The sequence below is a fragment of the Salvelinus fontinalis genome, unplaced genomic scaffold (assembly GCF_029448725.1).
Source record: "Salvelinus fontinalis isolate EN_2023a unplaced genomic scaffold, ASM2944872v1 scaffold_0828, whole genome shotgun sequence".
In the NCBI taxonomy this organism is placed as follows: Eukaryota; Metazoa; Chordata; class Actinopteri; order Salmoniformes; family Salmonidae; genus Salvelinus; species Salvelinus fontinalis.
Window position 1 is genome coordinate 5,906 of NW_026601037.1, and position 27,799 is coordinate 33,704.

The 27,799-nt window shown below is 48.4% G+C and overlaps 1 protein-coding gene across 2 annotated transcripts; it reads right to left on the reverse strand.

Moving 5' to 3' along the window:
• On the reverse strand, positions 1–27,055 carry LOC129847412 (acetylcholinesterase collagenic tail peptide-like). Of its 2 annotated transcripts, none has more exons than XM_055915198.1 (16): positions 25,735–27,055; positions 24,678–24,793; positions 22,493–22,609; positions 14,808–14,852; positions 14,607–14,633; positions 6,760–6,831; positions 6,211–6,273; positions 6,086–6,112; positions 5,824–5,904; positions 5,464–5,544; positions 4,671–4,767; positions 3,482–3,618; positions 3,228–3,347; positions 2,956–3,097; positions 2,577–2,679; positions 1–2,434 (listed from the first exon to the last, which is right to left on the reverse strand). In XM_055915198.1, the coding sequence occupies exons 1-16, from the start codon at positions 25,829–25,831 to the stop codon at positions 2,365–2,367; spliced, it is 1,395 nt and encodes a 464-aa protein (XP_055771173.1). In that variant the 5' UTR covers positions 25,832–27,055; the 3' UTR covers positions 1–2,364. The 2 variants fall into 2 exon arrangements, with proteins under 2 accessions (XP_055771173.1, XP_055771174.1); XM_055915199.1 differs by having other exon boundaries at positions 2,956–3,082; positions 25,735–27,054.
• Positions 27,056–27,799: the final 744 nt, after the last annotated feature.

A 27,799-nucleotide genomic window follows, 5' to 3' on the forward strand; every position in this document is an offset into this window, starting at 1 on the left:
TTAGCCAAACAAATGGATATTTAATGTGTTTATACACGGTGCAATGGATAATACAGTTATACCTGTCATATAAAAGTTGACATAATATTCAGTCATTACAGTTATACAGTTACATTAACAAGAACCATCAATATTTCTTTAAAAGCATATACCTTGTCGAGAGTTGACTAATATTTACTTACAGCATGTAGGCTTCATTCACAGCCTCCTTTGGCAAATGGGTTGCATTTTCAACTTGTAAGTTACAGTACCACTAACATGCAGATGTAACATTTAGAACAGTCTTGAAATTACATATTTTCATACATCCACTTTTACATGAGCAACAATATTTTCCTAAGTGTGGGTGAGGTTAAAGGTTGGCCTCCGTTGGCACGGCGACCTATAGCTTGTGGTAAAGAACAGCTTATCCTGAAATGTTCTCTTAAACTACTGAGGGAATACAGGAAGTAATGCAGACTATAGTGTTCAGTTCTCCACTGAGTGGTGCAGTAGTTCTGCTCCAGTTATTTAAGCAGGCGGGCTGGAGGTATCAAGAGGAGTACTGCTATAAATACCAGACAGAAAGATGTCCAGAGCTGATGCACCGTAGACTGTCATAAGGTTTCCCACCCTAACTATCGGAATTCACTTCCTACCAAATAGCAGCTAAAAACGCTTCCTGTTCTGCAATGAGGAAATGATTTAAGAACATGTAGTAGTAGCAGTCATAATAACAGTTTGCCAGCCTTCACGTGTCATTTCTCCCTGCAGACAGTAGTTCACTGGTCCTCCTCTTTACCTAGAGGACTGATGGCATGAGTCATCAACGTGTACAGTAAGCACTTCTGAGTGAGAAGAGAGATAGTGTAACAGTCAGTGTGCAGCACAGACTGGGTGGTCTCATCTGTGTTCTACAGTGGATATGAGGGGGGATTTCTCTGAAAACCGCAAGCTACATTTTGTTAGTGATTCCTGAGTTAAACCGTGGAAATGTCAATCTAAACTAAAGCAAAGCTGACCTTGTCCACAATGTCCAGATTCTGAACGGCCCTCTTCAACTACAGTACAGTGCCATCAAAAGCTAATAGAGCTCACGGGCCTGGCTGTCCAAATGGCACACTATCCCCTATATAGTGCACTACTTTTAACCAGGGCCCATTGGACTCTAGTCAAAAGTAGGGCACTACATAGGGAATAGGGTGTCATTTGGGACAAGTCTGCTGTTCAGTTCTACCAGAAGGTGAGGGTTCCCGGTCTATCAGCTTGGCTGCTATTTCCACAGGCAGCCATCTTGGCTAAATGCTACTACTATACAGTACATAGCTTTACTGTTCTTCTGAAGAGGATCTGACCAAGGCTTAAGATCTGCCAAATTCAGTACAGACTGACCAAGGCTTAAGATCTGCCGAATTCAGTACAGACTGACCAAGGCTTAAGATCTGCCAAATTCAGTACAGACTGACCAAGGCTTAAGATCTGCCAAATTCAGTACAGACTGACCAAGGCTTAAGATCTGCCTCTTCAGTACAGACTGACCAAGGCTTAAGATCTGCCTCTTCAGTACAGACTGACCAAGGCTTAAGATCTGCCTCTTCAGTACAGACTGACCAAGGCTCTCAGAATCCTCCTGAATACTGTATTATTATAACATGCCCCTCCTGTCCTGATTAGTAAAATTATGACATACAATATACTCCCTACGTACAATTGGAGACGTATACCTACTATATATACACAGTACGAAGCTCATGACAACGATAGTAAGTATTGTGATTGGTTAAATGCCCAGGTAGTGACATCTGTAGCCATGGTCACACAGCAATTTCAGCCTCATGCAACTGCTACAGTACATGACGTCATTGACGTTGCAGTAAAATACACAGCACCCTGCTTCTGATTGTTCAGACCTGGTTCTCTTTTCTTTAACAGTGCTACGTCGAGGTAAATATGGCTTCCGGCTCCACCCACGAGTCGCTCACTTTATCAGAGCTTTCCCATTGGCTGTCTCTCACTTCCTGGCTGTCTCTCATTTGACCGCCTCTCATTCAGCGGCTGGTCCTATCAGGTGGGCAGAACCTCTTCAGTCTTGGGTTGAGTTTTATTTAAGACAAAGTGAAATTGTCCAGTGCGAATGGATGAGGGGGCGTTTTACTGGCCCCGGCCCCCCTCCTCGGGAGCTACATGGCTTCAGCAGCGATACAACAGAGTTAGTGTGTGTAGTTTTAGTTATTTTGTCAGGTTTAGTCCAGTTTGTCAACACTTCCTTTTTGAGTCTCTTGTTTGCAGTGTTGTTGTTGATCTTTTTTTTGCATTACCGTCATCCTGTTCAGTACCAAAGCAAACAAGACAAGAAGCATCCCACTGCTGTGTCCAGGTTCCTCCTCATGTGAAATACTTGCAGTTTGTAGAGTCAATGACACAGTACGGAGTGCATCTGAGACGACCATAAGACCTGGGAATCAAGGAGAATTAGAACCCTCTGTCAACTAATCATGACAAAAGCAGACAGTTACTGCTTCATAGGGAACACAAAGTTACATACAGTAAGATATGGAAAGCAGACAAGAATGGATCAAGCCAGTCAGCCTACTAACCCTGGGAGATATGAGTTGCATGTCTGATAGCCAAAGTCCTTTCCATCACATTCCTCGGCACCGTCATAGCGATAACCATCTCCACAGTAAGCATGTTTACACTCTGAGGAGGAAGAGAGGGGGAGAGAGAAACAAAGGGAGAGAAAAACAGAGACACACGTAGAGAGACAGACACAGAGAGACAGATAGAGATCAATAGCCATCCAAACCAGACCGGTGCTTCTGTATGTCATCAATAGCATTATCATTTAACAAGTTCATTTATACAAATCAACTTCCCATGCGGTAATCCAACCGACAACACCAGGATTCAACAAACGGAACCATCAGCAGAACCAAATCACGAATCTGGTTCATCCACTCTGATAACGTGACTTACTGACGCAGCCGTCGGTGACAATCCTATTCCCGTCGTCACATTCCTCCCCGTTGGGAATCTGAACGATCCCGTCGCCACAGTAACCCTCCTGTTCCGGAGCATTCTCCGTAGACTGGAAAGGCGTCAGCTGGAAGAAAGAAGTCTTTTACAGAGATTAGAAACTAAAACTAAGAAAATGAAATAAAACTGTAACTTAAAGATGAACCTTGCCAGGCAATACTGTAAGCACTTAGACATATCCCGTTTAGAAGATAGCGTATCAAGTGAGGTACCTGAATGGGCAGCCATCCGTTGGTGTCTTTGAAGTAAAGCGATCTCTGGTCTTTCCGGAAGGCTAGGGCATTGTCTGTATGAAGACCATCTAGTTCTTCCTGATTGTTTACCACAAATATCTGTACGAGAAACAACAAAAGACACATTCTGGGTGAGACACAAAGACTAATTCGGCCTATTAAGTGCCTTAGCTGAGGCAAGTTTCTGATTGGCAGTAAATGTTGATCATGTGTTAGTTGTGTTGCGTGCTCACCGCTGGCACTTTGGCGTAGTCGCTCCTGGAACTATGTTCATCAAACTGTGGACTCTTAACACTAATGGAGTTACAGCTGCAAGGTCCAGGAAGACCTGGTAGCCCCCTCTCACCTTTCGTTCCAACCACGTAGAGTCCTGAACAAGAAATAAACATTTAGATTATATATTATCAATGCAGGCATATGTACAAAAAGTGATGTACACATGACACCATCTCTATATCACAGAGAACCACATTCAGAGACAGCCATAAGCGAGGTCACAGGGACTATATGTTATAAATACCTCAATTGAATTGCACTATCCTGGCCCCCTCGTCTATCTATCAAGTTGGTAAAGCAATCAACTTAATTTGCGCAGACACCTGAACAAGACACCGGCTGTAACAGTTTAATTACATGGTGACATAATGTTTGTAAATATGTAAGAAGCTTCTTGGCCCACTATGAATTCGTTTTAAGGACATGATGTCATGGCTTTAGCATCCGTCCCATCCCAGTCACCCCCGCCACCCCCCTCATGGTATCTGTTTCACCTCAGGAGGGGGGGAGAGGGGCGGTGATCAGGTTCCTCTGAACCTAAATAAGCTCTCTAGTGTTACCTCCTGCTGTGTTTTAATGTCTGCTTCCTTTCACTGATGCTGACACGGGAGGCTGCCTGTCTGAAGCTTCTCACACCCATCCCTGAAGCTTCTCAGACCCATACCTGAAGCTTCTCACACCCATCCCTGGAGCTTCTCACACCCATCCCTGGAGCTTCTCACACCCATCCCTGAAGCTTCTCAGACCTATACCTGAAGCTTCTCAGACCCATCCCTGAAGCTTCTCAGACCCATCCCTAAAGCTTCTCACACTGACAGGACCCCATATAAACCTCAAAATGTACTTTCCAGTGAGATTCTCCATTGGGCATTTCTTTTAATTACAGGACAAGGTTTAATAATCTAGGTCTGAGAAACTAGCCTTCAGAGTCCAAAAAATGGGCAGAGCCTCCAACAAAGAACAAACCAATAACTCTAAATCTGACTCGATGTTCTTCCCTAGAATTCATCCAGCTACACACTCAGCCTGCATATACACAGACTGGCAACAGATTAGCATGTTAGCCCAGCCACACTCCCTAGCCCTACAGCGGTCTCTAAAGAAGCGAAGCTCAGATGGGAGAGACTATGTAGGTGGAGTCCTTACCTGAGGCTGGGAGACCTGGGGGACCAGGGTGGCCTGGGGGCCCCTGAGGACCTGCTGGACCTAGAGGGCCGATAATCCCATTGTCACCCTTCCCTCCCTGATTAATCAGACAAGATAAACACCACATGTAAAAACATCAACTGACAAACATATGGTAAACCTTCAGTGGTCAAAACATGTCACCACATCATAGTGATTTGAAGTTATAGTATGTTGCTCAAAGAGGGCGGCAGGGTAGCATAGTGGTTAGAGCGTTGGACTAGTAATCGAAAGGTTGCTAGATCAAATCCCCGAGCTGACAAGGTAAAAATCTGTCGTTCTGCCCCTGAACAAGGCAGTTAACCCACTGTTTCTAGGCCGTCATTGAAAATAAGAATTTGTTCTTAACTGACTTGCCTAGTTAAATAAAGGTTAAAAAAAATAAAAGATCGGAATAACTTTTTTAAACACAGCTTCTAACAGCATATGATATTATATCATTAAGATCCAAGTAAGATCCTAATACAGTACCTCTCACCTGTTTAATACAGCTTCTAACAGCATATGATATTATATCATTAAGATCCAAGTAAGATCCTAATACAGTATCTCTCTTACCTGTTTACTAATCAAGTATATCTCTCACCTGTGTACTAATCTAGTATATCTCTCACCTGTGTACTAATCAAATATATCTCTCACCTGCTTACTAATCAAGTATCTCTCTCACCTGTTTACTAATCAAGTATATCTCTCACCTGTTTACTAATCAAGTATATCTCTCACCTGTTTAATAATAAGATATATCTTTCACCTGTTTGCCCCTCTTCCCTGGTCTGCCCGTCGGTCCTCTATTCCCTGAGATTCCAGGTTCTCCCTTTGGACCCATTTCACCCTGAGGACATAAACCACAGCACTCCATCAACAACATATGCCGGTACATCATATAAATAACTGTGGTCCAATTTAGAATTGTGTTCTTGAGTTATTATGGAGGGCCAGTAAATTCTGCTTTTATCCTGTTGTTCAATGAACCTCCACTACACGTCACCCTACAATGACCTCCTCCTGCTCCTCCTGCTCCTCCTCCTTCTCCCCTTCCTTCACATCAACCCCAGCAGTGGATAAACATCAGATAATGTCTAGATCAAGAGATTACAGATGTATGTCTCACTTTCTGTCCAAGCATTCCAGGGAAGCCCATTGTGCCCTTGTCTCCCTTCATCCCGCTCTCACTACGGTCACCACGGGAACCCTGATGAGACAGACAGGAGACAAAACAACTGTAAACAAAACATCCATAAACAGGAGACCTGATCAGGCAGATACACTAAAAACACACACATGTTGTTGAACCAACCCAGAGGAACTAAAATATGGTTTGTAATGTAATAGAATAAAAGAAAGCAGTCAAAAGCATCAGCCTCATCACCCACCTTTTCTCCTTTGTATCCAGGTAAACCCTAGGAAGGAAGATCAGAAGTCTGAAGTATAGAAATTATGAATAACATTATGGTTGAAATCAGACAATTTTCTTGGTGAAAGATGAAGGGTCACAGACCTTAGGTCCAAGAGGTCCTCTTGCTCCAGGTATTCCCATCAATCCACCATCTCCCTTCTCCCCCTGCCAGACACACACACACACACACACACACGGCTCTGACAACACAGTCTTCATCTACCTTGACAAATAATATCATACAGACGTGGTATCTTAATTTGATCACTCTGTTGTCACAGAGAATTTTCCTGCACCGTAGGAAATTCAAATGAGCCTCATGATTGACATAAATTCACTGAAAACCCACAGTTCTCTTTCTCTTACTCGATCTCACTCCTAATATATAGCCTGCTGTAGCCTATCAAAACTACAGTCCTTTCTCATTAGAAATTATCACTTAAAAAAAATAATCAAATCCTCCTGCTGCAAGATGATTTTACTCCTGCGACGAAACTGGTCAAATTAAGATCTAACACCTGTAGGTACAGGAACACACATACCATCTTATCTTATTACATAATTTGTGTTCTATCATTTTTTCCCACCATACTATGGTACGGTATAATAATCATATTGACATATGGGCACCATGAAATAGGACTTACTCACCTTGGGCCCATTTGGTCCTGGCCACCCGGCTGGTCCCTGGCGCCCCGTGAGACCTGGAGGACCCGTCCGACCCTAATGGGCCACAACAGCATTTCTTTAGCACAGGGTTCCCAAATTGTTTTTTGCATGGGGGACCCCTTTTGTGATAGCAAATTCATCAGGGAACACCTCATAATATCAGAACACAAGTCCTACTTCAGAGTGGACTATAAATAGCATACAAGCAGTTTTACTATGACTTCAGGTCTTGGGCCCCGGGAAATACATCTTTAAAGGCCCCCCTATTAGCATCAGAGAAGAAAAGCTCATTACTTGTAATTCTACACATGTTTCCTTTGTGCATAGAGGCCCTTTTGCCACTTTAAAGCTAACTTCTTGCAATCCTAGCACCAGTGTAAATTTCGGCAACAATAACTATGACAAAAAATACTTGACGACTTATTTTTCCTGACTAAAGCTATGATAACGAGACGCCCTGGGACGAAAACGATAACTGTAACAAATTAGTTTTCATTTTAGTTGACACAAATGTGACCAGATGAGAATTCCACATGAGACTAATGAATATTTAATTTGACATGAAGCTCCTTTTCATCTGTTTTGTCCAATCAGAAGAATGCAGAATATTTCATGCAACCCTCTCATTGGCAGAGTTGACATCTTTCAGTTGTGCGATCTGATTGAGCTGATCTGTCCGTCTCTCCCACAAAGCTCCCAGGTGGTCTCTTCAGTCCATCTTTTGAACTGATGTGAAGCCAGGACACATCACTTGTAACTAACCTTAACTAGAAACAATCATGTTTATTCTCTCTTACTTTCATGTAGGATATTTTTACTTTGATATCATCAGAAGCTCTATTTTCCTAAAACAATAATATTTCTGGAAAGCTAAAATTCTCCCCTTCAATGAAACAATTGTTATTTACCCCTTCAAAAGTCATGATGGGGAGAAAATCAGAGCTGTACATTTGATTTACCTGTAGTTAAGCCTTTATGGTTAATTATGGCTGGCTTTGGTCACAATCTGCCACAATATCAATGTGGCCAGCTAAATTATAGGAGGGGATAGTAGGCCTAGTGGGACAAGGCTACCTGAATGTAATCTACACCTCGATTAGGTTGATATACACTGAGTGTACGATACATTAGGAACACCTTCCTAATATTGAGTTTTTGCCCTCAGAACAGCCTCAATTCGTTAGGGCAAGGAGTCTACAAGGTGTCGAAAGCGTTCCACAGGGTTGCTGGCCCATGTTGACTCCAATACTTCCCACTGTTGTGTCAAGTTGCTGGATGTCCTTTGGGGGAGTGGACCATTCTTGAAACACACAGGAAACTGTTGAGCGTGAAAAAGCCAGTTGTATTGCAGTTCTTGACACAAACTGGTGCGCCTGGCACCTACTACAATACCCCATTCAAAGGCACTTAAATCTTTTGTCTTGCCCATTCACCCTCTGTATGGAACACACACACAATCCATGTCTCAATTGTCTCAAGGCTTAAAAATCCTTCTTTAACCTGTTTCCTCCCCTTCATCTACACTGATTGAAGTGGATTTAACAAATGACATCAATAAGGGTTCATCACCTGGTCAGTCTATGTTATGGAAAGAACATTCTTCAATCAATAGCATAGTATTCTTTCACTGTAATAGCAACTGTAAATTGGACACTGCAGTTAGATTAACAAGAATTAAGTTTTCTGCCAATATCAGATATGTCTATGTCCTGGGAAATGTTCTTGTTACTTATAACCTCATGCTAATCGCATTAGCCTACGTTAGCTCACCCTTCCCGAGGGGGACCCACCAATCCTGTAGAGGTTATGGAAAGAGCATAATGTTTTTCTGTAATGTTTTGTCCACTCAGTGTAAATTCTTATTATGTTGTTTGAGTGTCATTTCTAAATAGCCTAGACTTTCTCCTTCAGAACCTCTGACAAGAGGAATGGATGTGGCTTGGTGAACATGACCACATGAGCAGCTGCCTCTCACCAATGTGACAGCTCTAACAGAGTTACACCTCTGACACTGCCAAAACATCAGCTATGCGGGTGTCAGCTATCGCCTGTTAACACTTGATCTGATTAAATCTAGGTCTAAGACTAAAACTAAAACAGGTGACCAAATTAGTTCTACCCATTTTGCCATGGACACAGAGAAAATGTTGCAGTTTTTGGCTTAAATTACAGCGCCATTATGTTCAAAACAACATTTTGGGGAATACAAGACGAATTTAATTAAACAAATAATATAATAATATAATATAATTGATGGAGAACTGTGGATACCTACAGTGGGGAGAACAAGTATTTGATACACTGCCGATTTTGCAGGTTTTCCTACTTACAAAGCATGTAGAGGTCTGTAATTTTTTATCATAGGTACACTTCAACTGTGAGAGACGGAATCTAAAACAAAAATCCAGAAAATCACATTGTATGATTTTTAAGTAATTCATTTGCATTTTGCTGCATGACATAAGTATTTGATCACCTACCAACCAGTAAGAATTCCGTCTCTCACAGACCTGTTAGTTTTTCTTTAAGAAGCCCTCCTGTTCTCCACTCATTACCTGTATTAACTGCACCTGTTTGAACTCGTTACCTGTATAAAATACACCTGTCCACACACTCAATCAAACAGACTCCAACCTCTCCACAATGGCCAAGACCAGAGAGCTGTGTAAGGACATCAGGGATACAATTGTAGACCTGCACAAGGCTGGGATGGGTTACAGGACAATAGGCAAGCAGCTTGGTAAGAAGGCAACAACTGTTGGCGCAATTATTAGAAAATGGAAGAAGTTCAAGATGACGGTCAATCACCCTCGGTCTGGGGCTCCATGCAAGATCTCACCTCGTGGGGCATCAATGATCATGAGGAAGGTGAGGGATCAGCCCAGAACTACACGGCAGGACCTGGTCAATGACCTGAAGAGAGCTGGGACCACAGTCTCAAAGAAAACCATTAGTAACACACTACGCCGTCATGGATTAAAATCCTGCAGCGCACGCAAGGTCCTCCTGCTCAAGCCAGCGCAGGTCCAGGCCCGTCTGAAGTTTGCCAATGACCATCTGGATGATCCAGAGGAGGAATGGGAGAAGGTCATGTGGTCTGTTGAGACAAAAATAGAGCTTTTTGGTCTAAACTCCACTCGCCGTGTTTGGAGGAAGAAGAAGGATGAGTACAACCCCAAAAACACCATCCCAACCGTGAAGCATGGAGGTGGAAACATCATACTTTGGGGATGCTTTTCTGCAAAGGGGACAGGACGACTGCACCGTATTGAGGGGAGGATGGATGGGGCCATGTATCGCGAGATCTTGGCCAACAACCTCCTTCCCTCAGTAAGAGCATTGAAGATGGGTCGTGGCTGGGTCTTCCAGCATGACAACGACCCGAAACACACAGCCAGGGCAACTAAGGAGTGGCTCCGTAAGAAGCATCTCAAGGTCCTGGAATGGCCTAGCCAGTCTCCAGACCTGAACCCAATAGAAAATCTTTGGAGGGAGCTGAAAGTCCGTATTGCCCAGCGACAGCCCCGAAACCTGAAGGATCTGGAGAAGATCTGTATGGAGGAGTGGGCCAAAATCCCTGCTGCAGTGTGTGCAAACCTGGTCAAGAACTACAGGAAACGTATGATCTCTGTAATTGCAAACAAAGGTTTCTGTACCAAATATTAAGTTCTGCTTTTCTGATGCATCAAATACTTATGTCATACAATAAAAATCAAATACATTTTTATTTTTTATTTTTATTTTTTATTTTTTTTCTGGGGGGTGGATCAGCTTAATATTGCGGAAAGAATGTTGCTTCCAATGTAATTGTCTGCATCATTTCCAATCCCCCATATTTTTTGGGGTAAATATATATATCCATTCACGTATGCATACATATACACATATATACATACACATACCTACATAGACATACATACTTTTTTTAAAGAGTATACCTTTATTACTATTCCCCGCAAACCCTACCACCGATCCCCCAATTGGAGTAAACTGATAAACATTTCTGTTTTTACCTTCAATTTATACATCTTATACACATTTTACAGACACAGTCTACTTTATAATAGTTCTCTCTTGTTTGTTCTTAGTCCTTCCTCTATTTCTGTTGTCCATCCAGTTTGATTTCCACTTGTAACTGTGCTATTTCACAATAGCTCCGCACCTATACACATTTCACAGATCCCGTATGCCCTACATTGTTTATCTTGTTATTAGTCCCACCCTTCAGCTCCACTCAACCTTTCCCATCTATCTTCCAACATCATCCATTTCGGATTTTTATTTGCCATATATTTTTTAACTGTGCTGTGATGCTTCACAAAAGATTTGAATCTTCCTATTCTCATAGCTTCCACGGATTGTAAATTAAAAATATTTTTTTTTGCTAAAATAATTATTATATTATTGATTGATTGACTATGGCTTTTCAAATACCCCAGTATTGCTATCTGTAGCGTTAGTTCTACGCAAATGTTGCAATTCTTCAACCATTCCTGGACCTGTGACCAAAAACGAGCTACATGCGGACAATACCAAAATAAATGGTCTAATGACTCTGCCTCCTCACAGCAGAATCTACAGAGCTGGGAAGATTGTATCCCCCATATATATAACATTCTATTAGTTGCAAGAATTTTGTACAATAATTTAAATTGAAAAATTCGAAGTTTTTTCAAATTCAAATTAATTACTTAAATCATACAATGTGATTTTCTGGATTTTTTTAGATTCCGTCTCTCACCTCTACATGCTTTGTAAGTAGGAAAACCTACACAATCGTCAGTGTATCAAATACTTGTTCTCCCCACTATATATACCCATGAACTTCCCAGTCCCAGGCTCTGAGTCTAAGGTTTAACAGAAATTGTGGTTGAATAATACATTGTATTGTATTGCACCCTCTAGTCTAAGCACTTTTCACAGATCCTTTCTGCAAAATGTGTTTAATCGGTTGTTGCCAGCAATATTAATTGAAAAACATTTTATTAAATTAATGTATTACTATTGTTAAAAAAATAAGAGGCTGTTCCACTGGATGTCATAAGGTGAATGCACCAATTTGTAAGTCGCTCTGGATAAGAGCGTCTGCTAAATGACTTAAATGTAAATGTAAGAATCAGACTCCCTGCAGTACCTCCACTTTGGGAATGCCTGATTTAGCAGACTCCCTGCAGTACCTCCACTTTGGGAATGCCTGATTTAGCAGACTCCCTGCAGTACCTCCACTTTGGGAATGCCTGATTTAGCAGACTCCCTGCAGTACCTCCACTTTGGGAATGCATGATTTAGCAGACTCCCTGCAGTACCTCCACTTTGGGAATGCATGATTTAGCAGACTCCCTGCAGTACCTCCACTTTGGGAATGCCTGATTTAGCAGACTCCCTGCAGTACCTCCACTTTGGGAATGCCTGATTTAGCAGACTTTTTACAGTTATCACAGTACCACAGGAGGTTGGTGGCATCTCAATTGGGGAGGACGGACTCGTGGTAATGGTTGGAGCGGACTTTGTGGAATGGTATCAAATACATCAAACACACGGTTTCCATGGTTTCCAGGTGTTTGATGCCATTCCATTTGTGCCGTTCCGGACATTATTATGAGCCGTCCTCCCCTCTGCAGCCTCGTGTGTACGGTACATAGGGTGTGTGTGGGAATAGCTGAGCCATATCAGAACCGTTAGAACACTACTTTAACCAGACCACAAGTTCTGAACTGACTAGAAAACACAGGGCATGAAGACGGCCATATAGAAACAATGACCAGCTGACCTAGCATCATTTAAAAAAGCCTTATTGAATGAATCAGCAGCTATCCATGTAAGCTGTGTAGTGTACAGTATAATATGTCCATGTGTAATATCATAGAAGTAACATTAAGCAGGAGTTACAAACATGGCTGTTCTGAATAGTTACAGAGAATTCCATAAGCCGGCCAGGATGTTGACATGACAACCTGTGTTCTGTTTTTACCCTGGTCCGCCATGTGGAGAGAGAGAAGGACTTTAACAAGGTCTGTCACTCTGTCCTCTTTAATTAAATGATAGGCCGTATATATAGAACAGGACGGCCCTCTGCTTGTGGGAAATAAAATGATTTATGGTCTGGCTCGAGCACTAAGCTAAATTGCACTGCAATGCTGCTGCTGTACACAGCCAGCCCTGCAGCTCAGACAGAGCAGGGCAGTGACTGATGGGCCCTGGTCAAAAGCAGTGAACTATAAAGGGAATAGGGTGCCATTTGGGACGCAGGGTGAAGCTCTCCCAACGGAACTGTTTTAATACATAACTGCAGCCACCAATTGATTAGGACCACACTTCTCTTCTGACAGGTCTCACTCCTCCCCTGTCCCTCCGACAATCATCTATTTTCTATGCTATACATCTCTATGTGAAGGTGCTGTAACGCTGCACCCTCCTGAACAGGGCCCAGTGAAGCTGGATAGGTTTCAGGAGCTAACAGGGTGACTATATGTTCCTCATCTGTTGGGGATGGGGTGGGAGGTTCATCCACTCTCCTCTCCAACTCAGCAGAATGATTCTATCCATCTTCTACCTCAGCGGCTCTCTCTGTATCCTAGCTGTCCTGGCATCATGTCCAGGTTGTGCTGTTTGTCTTTCTCTCTCTGTATCCTAGCTGTCCTGGCATCGTGTCCAGGTTGTGCTGCTTGTCTTTCTCTCTCTGTATCCTAGCTGTCCTGGCATCGTGTCCAGGTTGTGCTGCTTGTCTTTCTCTCTCTGTATCCTAGCTGTCCTGGCATCGTGTCCAGGTTGTGCTGCTTGTCTTTCTCTCTCTGTATCCTAGCTGTCCTGGCATCGTGTCCAGGTTGTGCTGCTTGTCTTTCTCTCTCTGTGTCCTAGCTGTCCTGGCATCGTGTCCAGGTTGTGCTGCTTGTCTTTCTCTCTCTGTATCCTAGCTGTCCTGGCATCGTGTCCAGGTTGTGCTGCTTGTCTTTCTCTCTCTGTATCCTAGCTGTCCTGGCATCGTGTCCAGGTTGTGCTGCTTGTCTTTCTCTCTCTGTATCCTAGCTGTCCTGGCATCGTGTCCAGGTTGTGCTGCTTGTCTTTCTCTCTCTGTATCCTAGCTGTCCTGGCATCGTGTCCAGGTTGTGCTGCTTGTCTTTCTCTCTCTGTATCCTAGCTGTCCTGGCATCGTGTCCAGGTTGTGCTGCTTGTCTTTCTCTCTCTGTGTCCTAGCTGTCCTGGCATCGTGTCCAGGTTGTGCTGCTTGTCTTTCTCTCTCTGTATCCTAGCTGTCCTGGCATCATGTCCAGGTTGTGCTGCTTGTCTTTCTCTCTCTGTATCCTAGCTGTCCTGGCATCATGTCCAGGTTGTGCTGCTTGTCTTTCTCTCTCTGTGTCCTAGCTGTCCTGGCATCGTGTCCAGGTTGTGCTGCTTGTCTTTCTCTCCCTGTGTCCTAGCTGTCCTGGCATCGTGTCCAGGTTGTGCTGTTTGTCTTTCTCTCTCTGTATCCTAGCTGTCCTGGCATCGTGTCCAGGTTGTGCTGCTTGTCTTTCTCTCTCTGTATCCTAGCTGTCCTGGCATCGTGTCCAGGTTGTGCTGCTTGTCTTTCTCTCTCTGTATCCTAGCTGTCCTGGCATCGTGTCCAGGTTGTGCTGCTTGTCTTTCTCTGAATTTCATAATGCTCATAACCAGGCAGCGGGGGGACAGGCAGGCAGCGGGGGGACAGGCGGGCAGCGGGGGGGACAGGCGGGCGGCAGGCGGCGGGGACGTGAGTTACAGCCCACCAGACAGACTGAGGAGGGACTGGATCTCATTTTTCAGCAAATCCACTTAGCAGAGCTAATAGAATGATCAATGGGTGCTCTCACCTTTTGTCCAGGTCGTCCCAGTTCTCCCTGGCAACAAGTTCGTTGGATGGAGGTGGAGAGAGAGAGAGAGAGAGAGAGACAGAGAGAGAGAGATATAACTGCTGCTATTTTATACAAGGCCTTTCCGCTTCGTATAATGGTAGTTTTCAATCATTCACTAAACATCTAATGTAAAAAAAACTGTTTATAAATGACACTTACCTTTTCACCTTTTGGTCCCTTCAGACCTGGTAGACCAGCTGGACCCTGTAGAAGGTCAACAATAATCAGATATCTAACCAATCGGAACATGGGCTTTTTCTGTCTTTATGCCATCAACTGATTATTTACAATCCCAGTAATATTCTAAGTATTATTTCCCTTCACAGTGTCATTTCAATGAGCAGGTACAGGATCCATACTGACACCAAATGTGTTTGTTGTAGTGCCATACTGTATAGGCTAAATTGTGTATGAATACAGATGTGAAAAACATATCGGAAGAGTCTACCAATCCTGCTCTCCTCTCCCTGATAGAATGCCATCTAGGCAAGCGGCCATTTATAGGACTCTGGAATTACTATAGGATCTGCTGCATTACAAAACCACCACCACCACCCACCCAAACTCCATCCACCCTCCTCACAGCAACACCACCACCCACCCAAACTCCCTCCACCCTCCCCACAGCAACACCACCACCCACCCAAACTCCTTCCACACAGCAGCACCACCACCCACCCACACACACGGCAAAAACACCACCACCCTCCACACACCAACACCACCACCCTCCACACGGCAACACCACCACCCTCCCTCCACACGGCAACACCACCACCCACCACACGGCAACACCACCACCACCCTCCACATGGCAACACCACCACCACCCTCCACACGGCAACACCACCACCACCACCCACCACATGGCAACACCACCACCACCCTCCACACGGCAACACCACCACCACCCTCCACACGGCAACACCACCACCACCCTCCACACGGCAACACCACCACCACCCTCCACACGGCAACCACCACCACCCTCCACACGGCAACACCACCACCACCCTCCACACGGCAAAAACACCACCACCCACCCTCCACACACCAACACCACCACCACCCTCCACACGGCAACACCACCACCCTCCACACGGCAACACCACCACCACCCTCCACACGGCAAAAACACCACCACCCACCCTCCACACACCAACACCACCACCACCCTCCACACGGCAACACCACCACCCTCCACACGGCAACACCACCACCACCCTCCACACGGCAACAACACCACCACCCACCCTCCACACACCAACACCACCACCCACCCTCCACACGGCAACACCACCACCACCACCCTCCACACACCAACACCACCACCACCCTCCACACGGCAACACCACCACCACCCTCCACACGGCAAAAACACCACCACCCACCCTCCACACACCAACACCACCACCACCCTCCACACGGCAACACCACCACCCTCCACACGGCAACACCACCACCACCCTCCACATGGCAACACCACCACCACCCTCAACACGGCAACACCACCACCCTCCACACGGCAACACCACCACCACCCTAAACACGGCAACACCACCACCCTCCACACGGCAACACCACCACCCTCCACACGGCAACACCACCACCACCCTAAACACGGCAACACCACCACCACCCACCCTCCACACGGCAACACCACCACCACCCTAAACACGGCAACACCACCACCCTCCACACGGCAACACCACCACCACCCTCCACACGGCAACACCACCACCACCCTAAACACGGCAACACCACCACCACCCTCCACCCGGCAACACCACCACCCTCCACACGGCAACACCACCACCCACCCTCCACCCGGCAACACCACCACCCACCCTCCACACGGCAACACCACCACCACCCACCACACGGCAACACCACCACCACCCACCACATGGCAACACCACCACCACCCTCCACACGGCAACACCACCACCCACCCTCCACACGGCAACACCACCACCACCCACCACACGGCAACACCACCACCACCCACCACATGGCAACACCACCACCACCCTCCACACGGCAACACCACCACCACCCACCACACGGCAACACCACCACCACCCACCACATGGCAACACCACCACCACCCTCCACACGGCAACACCACCACCACCACCCTCCACATGGCAACACCACCACCACCCACCACATGGCAACACCACCACCACCCTCCACACGGCAACACCACCACCACCACCCTCCACATGGCAACACAACCACCACCACCCTCCACACGGCAACACCACCACCACCCTCCTCCACACGGCAACACCACCACCACACGGCAACACCACCACCCACCCTCCACACGGCAACACCACCACCACCCACCACACGGCAACACCACCACCACCCTCCACACGGCAACACCACCACCACCCTCCACACGGCAACACCACCACCACCACCCTCCACACGGCAACACCACCACCACCACCCTCCACACGGCAACACCACCACCACCCTCCTCCACACGTCAACACCACCACCACCCTAAACACGGCAACACCACCACCACCCACCACACGTCAACACCACCACCACCCACCACACGGCAACACCACCACCACCCTCCACACGGCAACACCACCACCACCCTCCACACGGCAACACCACCACCACCCTCCACACGGCAACACCACCACCACCCTCCACACGTCAACACCACCACCACCCACCACACGGCAACACCACCACCACCCTCCACACGGCAACACCACCACCACCCTCCACACGGCAACACCACCACCACCCTCCACACGGCAACCACCACCACCCTCCACACGGCAACACCACCACCCTCCACACGGCAACACCACCACCACCCTAAACACGGCAACACCACCACCCTCCACACGGCAACACCACCACCACCCTCCACACGGCAACACCACCACCACCCTAAACACGGCAACACCACCACCCTCCACACGGCAACACCACCACCACCCTCCACACGGCAACACCACCACCACCCTCCACACGGCAACACCACCACCACCCTAAACACGGCAACACCACCACCCTCCACCCGGCAACACCACCACCACCCTCCTCCACACGTCAACACCACCACCACCCTAAACACGGCAACACCACCACCACCCACCACACGTCAACACCACCACCACCCACCACACGGCAACACCACCACCACCCTCCACACGGCAACACCACCACCACCCTCCACACGGCAACACCACCACCACCCTCCACACGGCAACACCACCACCACCCTCCACACGTCAACACCACCACCACCCACCACACGGCAACACCACCACCACCCTCCACACGGCAACACCACCACCACCCTCCACACGGCAACACCACCACCACCCTCCACACGGCAACCACCACCACCCTCCACACGGCAACACCACCACCCTCCACACGGCAACACCACCACCACCCTAAACACGGCAACACCACCACCCTCCACACGGCAACACCACCACCACCCTCCACACGGCAACACCACCACCACCCTAAACACGGCAACACCACCACCCTCCACACGGCAACACCACCACCACCCTCCACACGGCAACACCACCACCACCCTCCACACGGCAACACCACCACCACCCTAAACACGGCAACACCACCACCCTCCACCCGGCAACACAACCACCACCCTCCACACGGCAACACCACCACCACCCTAAACACGGCAACACCACCACCCTCCACACGGCAACACCACCACCACCCTCCACCCGGCAACACCACCACCACCCACCCTCCACACGGCAACACCACCACCACCCTCCACACGGCAACACCACCACCACCCTAAACACGGCAACACCACCACCCACCCTCCACCCGGCAACACAACCACCACCCTCCACACGGCAACACCACCACCACCCTAAACACGGCAACACCACCACCACCACCCTAAACACGGCAACACCACCACCACCCTCCACACGGCAACACCACCACCACCCTCCACACGGCAACACCACCACCACCCTCCACCCGGCAACACCACCACCACCCACCCTCCACACGGCAACACCACCACCACCCTCCACACGGCAACACCACCACCACCCTAAACACGGCAACACCACCACCCACCCTCCACCCGGCAACACAACCACCACCCTCCACACGGCAACACCACCACCACCCTAAACACGGCAACACCACCACCACCCTAAACACGGCAACACCACCACCACCCTCCACACGGCAACACCACCACCACCCTCCACACGGCAACACCACCACCACCACCCTCCACGCGGCAACACCACCACCACCCTCCACACCGCAACACCACCACCACCCTCCACACCGCAACACCACCACCACCACCCTCCACACGGCAACACCACCACCACCCTAAACACGGCAACACCACCACCACCCTCCACACGGCAACACCACCACCACCCTCCACACGGCAACACCACCACCACCCTCCACACGGCAACACCACCACCACCACCACCACCCTCCACGCGGCAACACCACCACCACCCTCCACACGGCAACACCACCACCACCACCACCACCCTCCACACGGCAACACCACCACCACCACCACCACCCTCCACACGGCAACACCACCACCACCCTCCACACGGCAACACCACCACCACCACCCTCCACACGGCAACACCACCACCCACCCTCCACACGGCAACACCACCACCACCACCCTCCACACGGCAACACCACCACCACCACCCTCCACACGGCAACACCACCACCCTCCACACGGCAACACCACCACCACCACCCTCCACACGGCAACACCACCACCACCACCCTCCACACAGCAACACCACCACCACCACCCACAATTCACACGGCAACACCACCACCCACCCTCCACACGGCAACACCACCACCACCCTCCACACGGCAACACCACCACCACCCTCCACACGGCAACACCACCACCCTCCACACGGCAACACCACCACCACCCTCCGCACGGCAACACCACCACCACCCTCCACACGGCAACACCACCACCACCCTCCACACGGCAACACCACCACACGGCAACACCACCAACACCACCCTCCACACCGCAACACCACCACCACCACCACCCTCCACACCGCAACACCACCACCCTCCACAAGGCAACACCACCACCACCCTCCACACGGCAACACCACCACCACCCTCCACAAGGCAACACCACCACCACCACCACCCTCCACACGGCAACACCACCACCCTCCACGCGGCAACACCACCACCCTCCACACGGCAACACCAACACCACCACCCTCCACGCGGCAACACCACCACCACCACCACCCTCCACGCGGCAACACCACCACCACCACCACCCTCCACACGGCAACACCACCACCACCCTCCACACGGCAACACCACCACCACCCTCCACACGGCAACACCACCACCACCCTCCACACGGCAACACCACCACCCTCCCTCCACACGGCAACACCACCACCCTCCACGCGGCAACACCACCACCCTCCACGCGGCAACACCACCACCCTCCACGCGGCAACACCCTCCACGCGGCAACACCACCACCCTCCACGCGGCAACACCACCACCCTCCACGCGGCAACACCACCACCCTCCACGCGGCAACACCACCACCACCACCACCCTCCACACGGCAACACCACCACCACCACCACCACCACCCTCCACACGGCAACACCACCACCACCACCACCCTCCACACGGCAACACCACCACCACCCTCCACACGGCAACACCACCACCACCCTCCACAAGGCAACACCACCACCCACCCTCCACACGGCACCACCACCACCACCCTCCACACGGCAACCACCACCACCACCCTCCACACGGCAACACCACCACCACCCTCCACACGGCAACACCACCACCACCCTCCACAAGGCAACACCACCACCACCCTCCACACGGCAACACCACCACCACCCACCCTCCACACGGCAACACCACCACCACCCACCCTCCACACGGCAACACCACCACCACCCACCCTCCACACGGCAACACCACCACCACCCACCCTCCACACGGCAACACCACCCCCACCCTCCTCCACACGGCAACACCACCACCCTCCACACGGCAACACCACCACCCTCCACACGGCAACACCACCACCCTCCCTCCACACGGCAACACCACCACCACCCACCCTCCACACGGCAACACCACCACCACCCACCCTCCACACGGCAACACCACCACCACCCTCCCTCCACACGGCAACACCACCACCCTCCCTCCACACGGCAACACCACCACCACCCACCCTCCACACGGCAACACCACCACCACCCACCCTCCACACGGCAACACCACCACCACCCACCCTCCACACGGCAACACCACCACCACCACCCTCCACACGGCAACACCACCACCACCCACCCTCCACACGGCAACACCACCACCCTCCCTCCACACGGCAACACCACCACCACCCACCCTCCACACGGCAACACCACCACCACCCACCCTCCACACGGCAACACCACCACCACCCACCCTCCACACGGCAACACCACCCCCACCCTCCTCCACACGGCAACACCACCACCCTCCACACGGCAACACCACCACCCTCCACACGGCAACACCACCACCACCCTCCACCCGGCAACACCACCACCACCCTCCACCCGGCAACACCACCACCCTCCCTCCACACGGCAACACCACCACCCTCCACACGGCAACACCACCACCACCACCCTCCACACGGCAACACCACCACCCACCACACGGCAACACCACCACCCTCCCTCCACACGGCAACACCACCACCCTCCACACGGCAACACCACCACCACCACCCTCCACACGGCAACACCACCACCCTCCACACGGCAACACCACCACCACCACCCTCCACACGGCAACACCACCACCCTCCACACGGCAACACCACCACCCACCCTCCACACGGCAACACCACCACCACATGGCAACACCACCACCCACCCTCCACACGATAACACATTGCAACTAATCACATGCAGCCTAACCAGGTTGTTGTGTACACAGGGCGATACAGGAATTGAGTCGCTCCAGTCAATATGTCTTTCCAAGCAGACCGGGCTGTTTGGGTTGTTTCTAAGAATGGTGTGTGGAGGGACGGAGAGTCGGCAGCCAGTGGAAAAAGGCTATTTGCGTCGTGTCTAAATGTGGAGCATTAATGGGCTGCTGTGTTGCAGAGCTCCATGTAATCCCCGTCCCCGTCCCCGTCCCCGTCCCCGTCCCTAGCTCTAGAGGTACAACAGGAAGGGAAGAGGAGGAACTGACACGGGTCTCAGATGGTAAAGAGCTGCTAGAGGCCTATAGAGGACTTAACCAACCCCCAACACCTGTATACTACCATTACTGACAAGTAAGGAAGCTCAGGCAACTAACTATTGTCTCCACCTGATAAACCCTGATTAAATACTCTTCCAAATATCTGCATTATAACTGCATTATAACTGTATTGGCCAAAATCGGCTTAAAAATATATATTGAATTGATGAAGCCAGTGGGATGACAGAAGACTCCGGGGTGGCGCAGTGGTCTAGGGCACTGCATCGCAGTGCTAGCTGCGCCACCAGAGTCTCTGGGTTCACGCCCAGGCTCTGTCGCAGCCGGCCGCAACCGGGAGGTCCGTGGGGCGACGCACAATTGGCATAGCGTCGTCCGGGTTAGGGAGGGTTTGGCCGGTAGGGATATCCTTGTCTCAGTATGTAAAATGCAATAAAATGTATGCACTCTACTGTAAGTCGCACTGGATAAGAGCGTCTGCTAAATGACTAAAATGTAATGTAAATGTAAGACAGTTGGAGGTGGATAGGTTTACCTACCTGAGGACCGGGGGGTCCGCTGGGGCCAGGGGGGCCTGCGACACAGCTGGGACCTTTCAGCTCCGTCCCTGTTTCTGGATCTTCTCTGTGATTTCCCCTCTTACTGGACTCCTCATTCTAAACCAATCACACAAAAACACTTCCATTCAATCATTGCTTTATTTTATAATAAAATGATCAGTAGCCGTTTGTGGTACTGAAGTACAATTACAATGCAGTTAAGATTGTGGATCACTTGTACACTACTTGCCAATCAAAATGACAGCTGTGTGTCATGTCATCTGTCAATTTGAATTTCAGATTCTACACAATCATTCAGCGTCAACTTCTGCTCATCACCCCTCTTGAGTTTACAGTCTAGGCTCTAGACCAGGGGTGTCAAACTCATTCCACGGAGGGCCTAGTGTCTGCAGGTTTTTGGTTTTTCCTTTCAATAAAGCCCTAGACAACCAGGTGTGGGGAGTTCCTAACTAATTAGTGATGTTAATTCATCAATCAAGTACAAGGGAGGAGCGAAAACCCGCAGACACTCGGCCCCCCGTGGAATGAGTTTGACACCTGTGCTCTAGACTGAGGGTTGTATCTCTGGGAAAGGGAAGGGGAAAGGGTGATACCTAGTCAGTTGTACAACTGAATGCATTCAACTGAAATATGTCTTCTGCATTTAATCCAACCCCTCTGAATTAGAGAGGTGCGGAGGGCTGCCTTAATCGACATCCACGTCATCGGCGCCCGGGGAACAGTAGATTAACTGCCTTGCTCAGGGGCAGAACGACAGAGGACCCTCTAACAGGATAGACAGAGTTGTATCTCTGAGAGGACCCTCTAACAGGATATACAGAGTTGTATCTCTAAGAGGACCCTCTAACAGGATATACAGAGTTGTATCTCTGAGAGGACCCTCTAACAGGATATACAGAGTTGTATCTCTAAGAGGACCTTCTAACAGGATAGACAGAGTTGTATCTCTGAGAGGACCCTCTAACAGACAGAGTTGTATCTCTAAGAGGACCCTCTAACAGACAGAGTTGTATCTCTAAGAGGACCCTCTAACAGACAGAGTTGTATCTCTAAGAGGACCTTCTAACAGACAGAGTTGTATCTCTAAGAGGACCCTCTAACAGGATATACAGAGTTGTATCTCTGAGAGGACCCTCTAACAGGATATACAGAGTTGTATCTCTAAGAGGACCCTCTAACAGGATATACAGAGTTGTATCTCTAAGAGGACCCTCTAACAGGATAGACAGAGTTGTATCTCTGAGAGGACCCTCTAACAGGATATACAGAGTTGTATCTCTAAGAGGACCTTCTAACAGGATATACAGAGTTGTATCTCTAAGAGGACCCTCTAACAGGATAGACAGAGTTGTATCTCTGAGAGGACCCTCTAACAGGATATACAGAGTTGTATCTCTAAGAGGACCCTCTAACAGACAGAGTTGTATCTCTAAGAGGACCCTCTAACAGACAGAGTTGTATCTCTAAGAGGACCCTCTAACAGGATATACAGAGTTGTATCTCTAAGAGGACCCTCTAACAGACAGAGTTGTATCTCTAAGAGGACCCTCTAACAGACAGAGTTGTATCTCTAAGAGGACCCTCTAACAGACAGAGTTGTATCTCTAAGAGGACCCTCTAACAGACAGAGTTGTATCTCTAAGAGGACCCTCTAACAGACAGAGTTGTATCTCTAAGAGGACCCTCTAACAGACAGAGTTGTATCTCTAAGAGGACCCTCTAACAGACAGAGTTGTATCTCTAAGAGGACCCTCTAACAGACAGAGTTGTATCTCTAAGAGGACCCTCTAACAGACAGAGTTGTATCTCTAAGAGGACCCTCTAAGGTCGTTTCCCCTCATCAACCCTGATCTGCAGTCAGCACTCGTGGGAGACACGTTAATCCATTGCTTCCTGCACACACCTACTATATCATCAGAAATCCCTACTGCTCTTAGTCAGTGGCGGAGGAGGGCAAGAGTGAGGCTAAGTCACAAATGACACGCTGTTCCCTATACATTATAGTCCACTACTTTTGACCGCAGCCCTATCAAATGTAGTACTCTAAATAGGGAATAGGGTGCCATTTGGAACGTAACCAGGGAGTGAGGTTTGGACAGCACCCAAGGACAAATCAACAATCATACACTTGTCACATGGGCAAGTCACATGACTTTGGACTCACATGACCACCGCGGTGCCACAGTGAGGGAGGAGGGAACAGGGGGGGTGGGGGTGGACTCAGTAAACAGCAGGGGTTGAATTTCCTCTGCTGGTCCAAGGCAGGTTGTTGTTGGAGAGCTGAGGAAAGTAGTGGACAGTACGGTAAGTCAGTCACATGGGAAATAAATACACACCGACGCTGCAGAGGATGCCCTTGTAATAGAATATTACATTTGTTTGTCATGTTGACATCAGTGGCAAATGAAATGAATAGAGTCAAAACTAGTTGAAGGGGCTTAAAGAAAACTCAATGTTGGCTTATTTCTAACAGCATCAGAGTGGATGGTAAGGTGTGTAATAGAATCTGTATGTTACTGCATCCTGCAGAGGCAGAGAGCAGACAACACCTCACTAACAAGCCATAAAGTAAAAGCTCCTGCATTGAGGCATTGCCAAAGAAGTGGTGTTGCAGCTGCCAAGTTCAAATCCACTCAATCAGCAGATCCTCCCCTTCACAACAAACATCAGCTGAACTGAAAGTCATCTGTAAATGTACGGTCTGGTAGGATATTGACAACACTAGACGCTACAACTGGTATCTACATAGATATACAGCAACAAGTAAAATAGCTCTACAAATCTAACACATAATAACTAGAATACAATAAGAACAGCAGAATATTCAGACTGGGAGCTGTAACATGATACGTGTGGTCCTCCACACTGGAGAGAGCTGCTCCTGGCTCTGGCTGAATACACATATGAAGCACCATATGCCCGCCTCCCTGTCAGGAACTGTCGACAGACGCTATTTATAGAGACATTTCCATTCTGACAGCATTTCGTATTCCATAAATTAAGGGAAAATACACAGGAACACACACTTCTTCAAAGTGCAAAGACAATCAGGATAAGACATGACATGGGGTTTACCCAGGGTCGGACTGCAGCTTGTCAAAACCGTGCATGACATATTCCTGCACGCACACACATAAACACACACACACACTTAAACACACACACATAAACACACACACACATGCATGAGTATGCGCATGTACACACACACAATATCTTACCTGCTGGGAATGAAAGAATATTGTCCAGGAAAGAGGACTGAGACAAGACATAACAAAACAATAGTGGAAGATAGAGTCCAAATGTGATAAGGATCATGCTGCTGTCAATACAATGCCCTGTCTGTCTCTAACTTGGGTTTACTGAGGAGCCACAGCAAAACGACTCCACTCTCACTCTCTCTGACTCTCTCTTGCATACTGCCCTCAACACCCCTCTCTCTCCTCTCTCAGTCTCCCTGCGTCTTTAGGAGGGGGGTGCTTGCCAACCATTGCCCGTTAAATCTATCTCCTGCATCAGTGTGCGCTAAAATTACAGGAGGCGCAGCCTGTCAGCTGCCCTTTGTGACAATATTAGAATCTTACTACTGCAAGGGATGCCTTAATAGTTTCCCCTCTCCTCTCATAAGGATACAAGACGACAAAATATACTACATGGCTGGAATGCCATTGGACAGACAAAGACCATACTATGGGGTCACTTCACAACTGTAGAAAAATAAACAGAACACATTTTCACAAGCTGTATGATCTTGTACATGTTGCACAACACAAGGAAAAATAAACACGGTTCTGTCATGAATGCCTGCAAATCGCAATGCACCTGTGGCGGGTTGTCACCGTAAAAATATATAATCTAAAACATTTGTTAGATTATACGATTATTATCATTAAAATAAGGTTTAGGTATTAGAAGCGCACCACATGGATACGCAATGAATAGGACTCCACTTGTGTCACACAGCATTCACTACAACATCGGTCTATAGGATATATCGATTAGACCACCACATCAACGTATCAGCCTCTACCGCAACATTAATGGCCAGGCATTTACAAAGAGGCACTTGGATCTTGGGCTGGCAGGGGAGCAATATAGACGCCAGTATCAATTTAAATAAATTAATCTAAAAGTTTGGAATTATATTTGACATTTTCTCCCAATTAGAGCAATCAATTATTTGCACATGTAGGTGATTGCCATGACTTGAATTTTACGTTCAGTTTTATCGCCCCAAATTTCACGTGCACAAATAAATTACTCTCACAAATGGACATTTCCTCTTTCCATGCCTGCTTGGTGTAATTTATTTCCTCTGTTATAGCTAAACTATCTACACTCTTTGAAGAAGAGGTAGATAAGTGTCTAGTTAACTAGATAATTAGCCCAATAATGAACTAAAGGAGCCTGTCGATACTCCTTATAGTCCACCTTACATGTTCCGTTTAAAGATGAATTGTCTCGAAGCCAAAACAGCAGTCAGGGAAATGGTTCCTATCGTTTTTCCACTAGTGGATTTTAGAAACACTTAAAATAAGGGTTGTGCTTCGTGAAGGTTTACCCTGGTGTGTAAAATCTCTCTCAGACAAGGTGACTTTTATCAATATATTGCCTATATTTACCCCCAACGAATGAAACGCGAATTAGCTGGTAATGTGGTTATCATAAAGAACTCCACATGCCATGATGATCTGGCCAAGACTACCGAATCGAGGCAAAGGTAAGAATCTCTTACCTATAATGTTACCTAAATGTAGTAAATGAATAATTGGCTACGTTTCTTTAAATTGACAATTCTGTGAAGTGTCTGGGGCAAGTTTTAAATTGATACAATACCTGTTAGCAAAGATGTCGGCTACAGATGTTTTGCATTATGTCTACATTGATGCTAATTAGCATTTTCAAATTAGAGTAAACAGAGCCGAATATGTTGCTAAAAGTCACCTTGTCCATGAGAGATTTACATGGTTATAAAAATGTTACACCAGGGTAAACCCACATGAAACACAGCCCTTGTTTTAAGTGTTTCTAAAATCGCCTATGGGAGGGAGGGGGGAACGATTGGAATCATTTCCCTGTTTGACCTAGGTTTTCTGGGTATTCACCCCCCCACTGTGTGGCTCTGTGGAAATATGGCCTTGTGGGAACCCTAACCCTACAAAGGGTGTGTATCAATTTAACCTTGTTTGGCAATTATTTCTCACTGATATGAAACGTCCTTATGCTTCCAAAACCATGCTCTCAACAAACTCAGTGTCAGGACTCTTAAGAAAACCCCATGGAGAA

What these genes read in the sequence shown, in the direction of transcription:
- LOC129847412 (XM_055915198.1), bottom strand. Translation starts at nt 25,831, where the DNA reads ATGATCCTTATCACATTTGGACTCTATCTTCCACTATTGTTTTGTTAT. An exon ending in TATTCTTTCATTCCCAGCAG is followed by an intron (nt 24,794 to 25,734) that starts GTAAGATATTGT and finishes TACTTTCCTCAG; the next exon opens with CTCTCCAACAACAACCTGCC. An exon ending in CAGGGAAGAGGGGCAAACAG is followed by an intron (nt 4,768 to 5,463) that starts GTGAAAGATATA and finishes CTGATTAATCAG; the next exon opens with GGAGGGAAGGGTGACAATGG.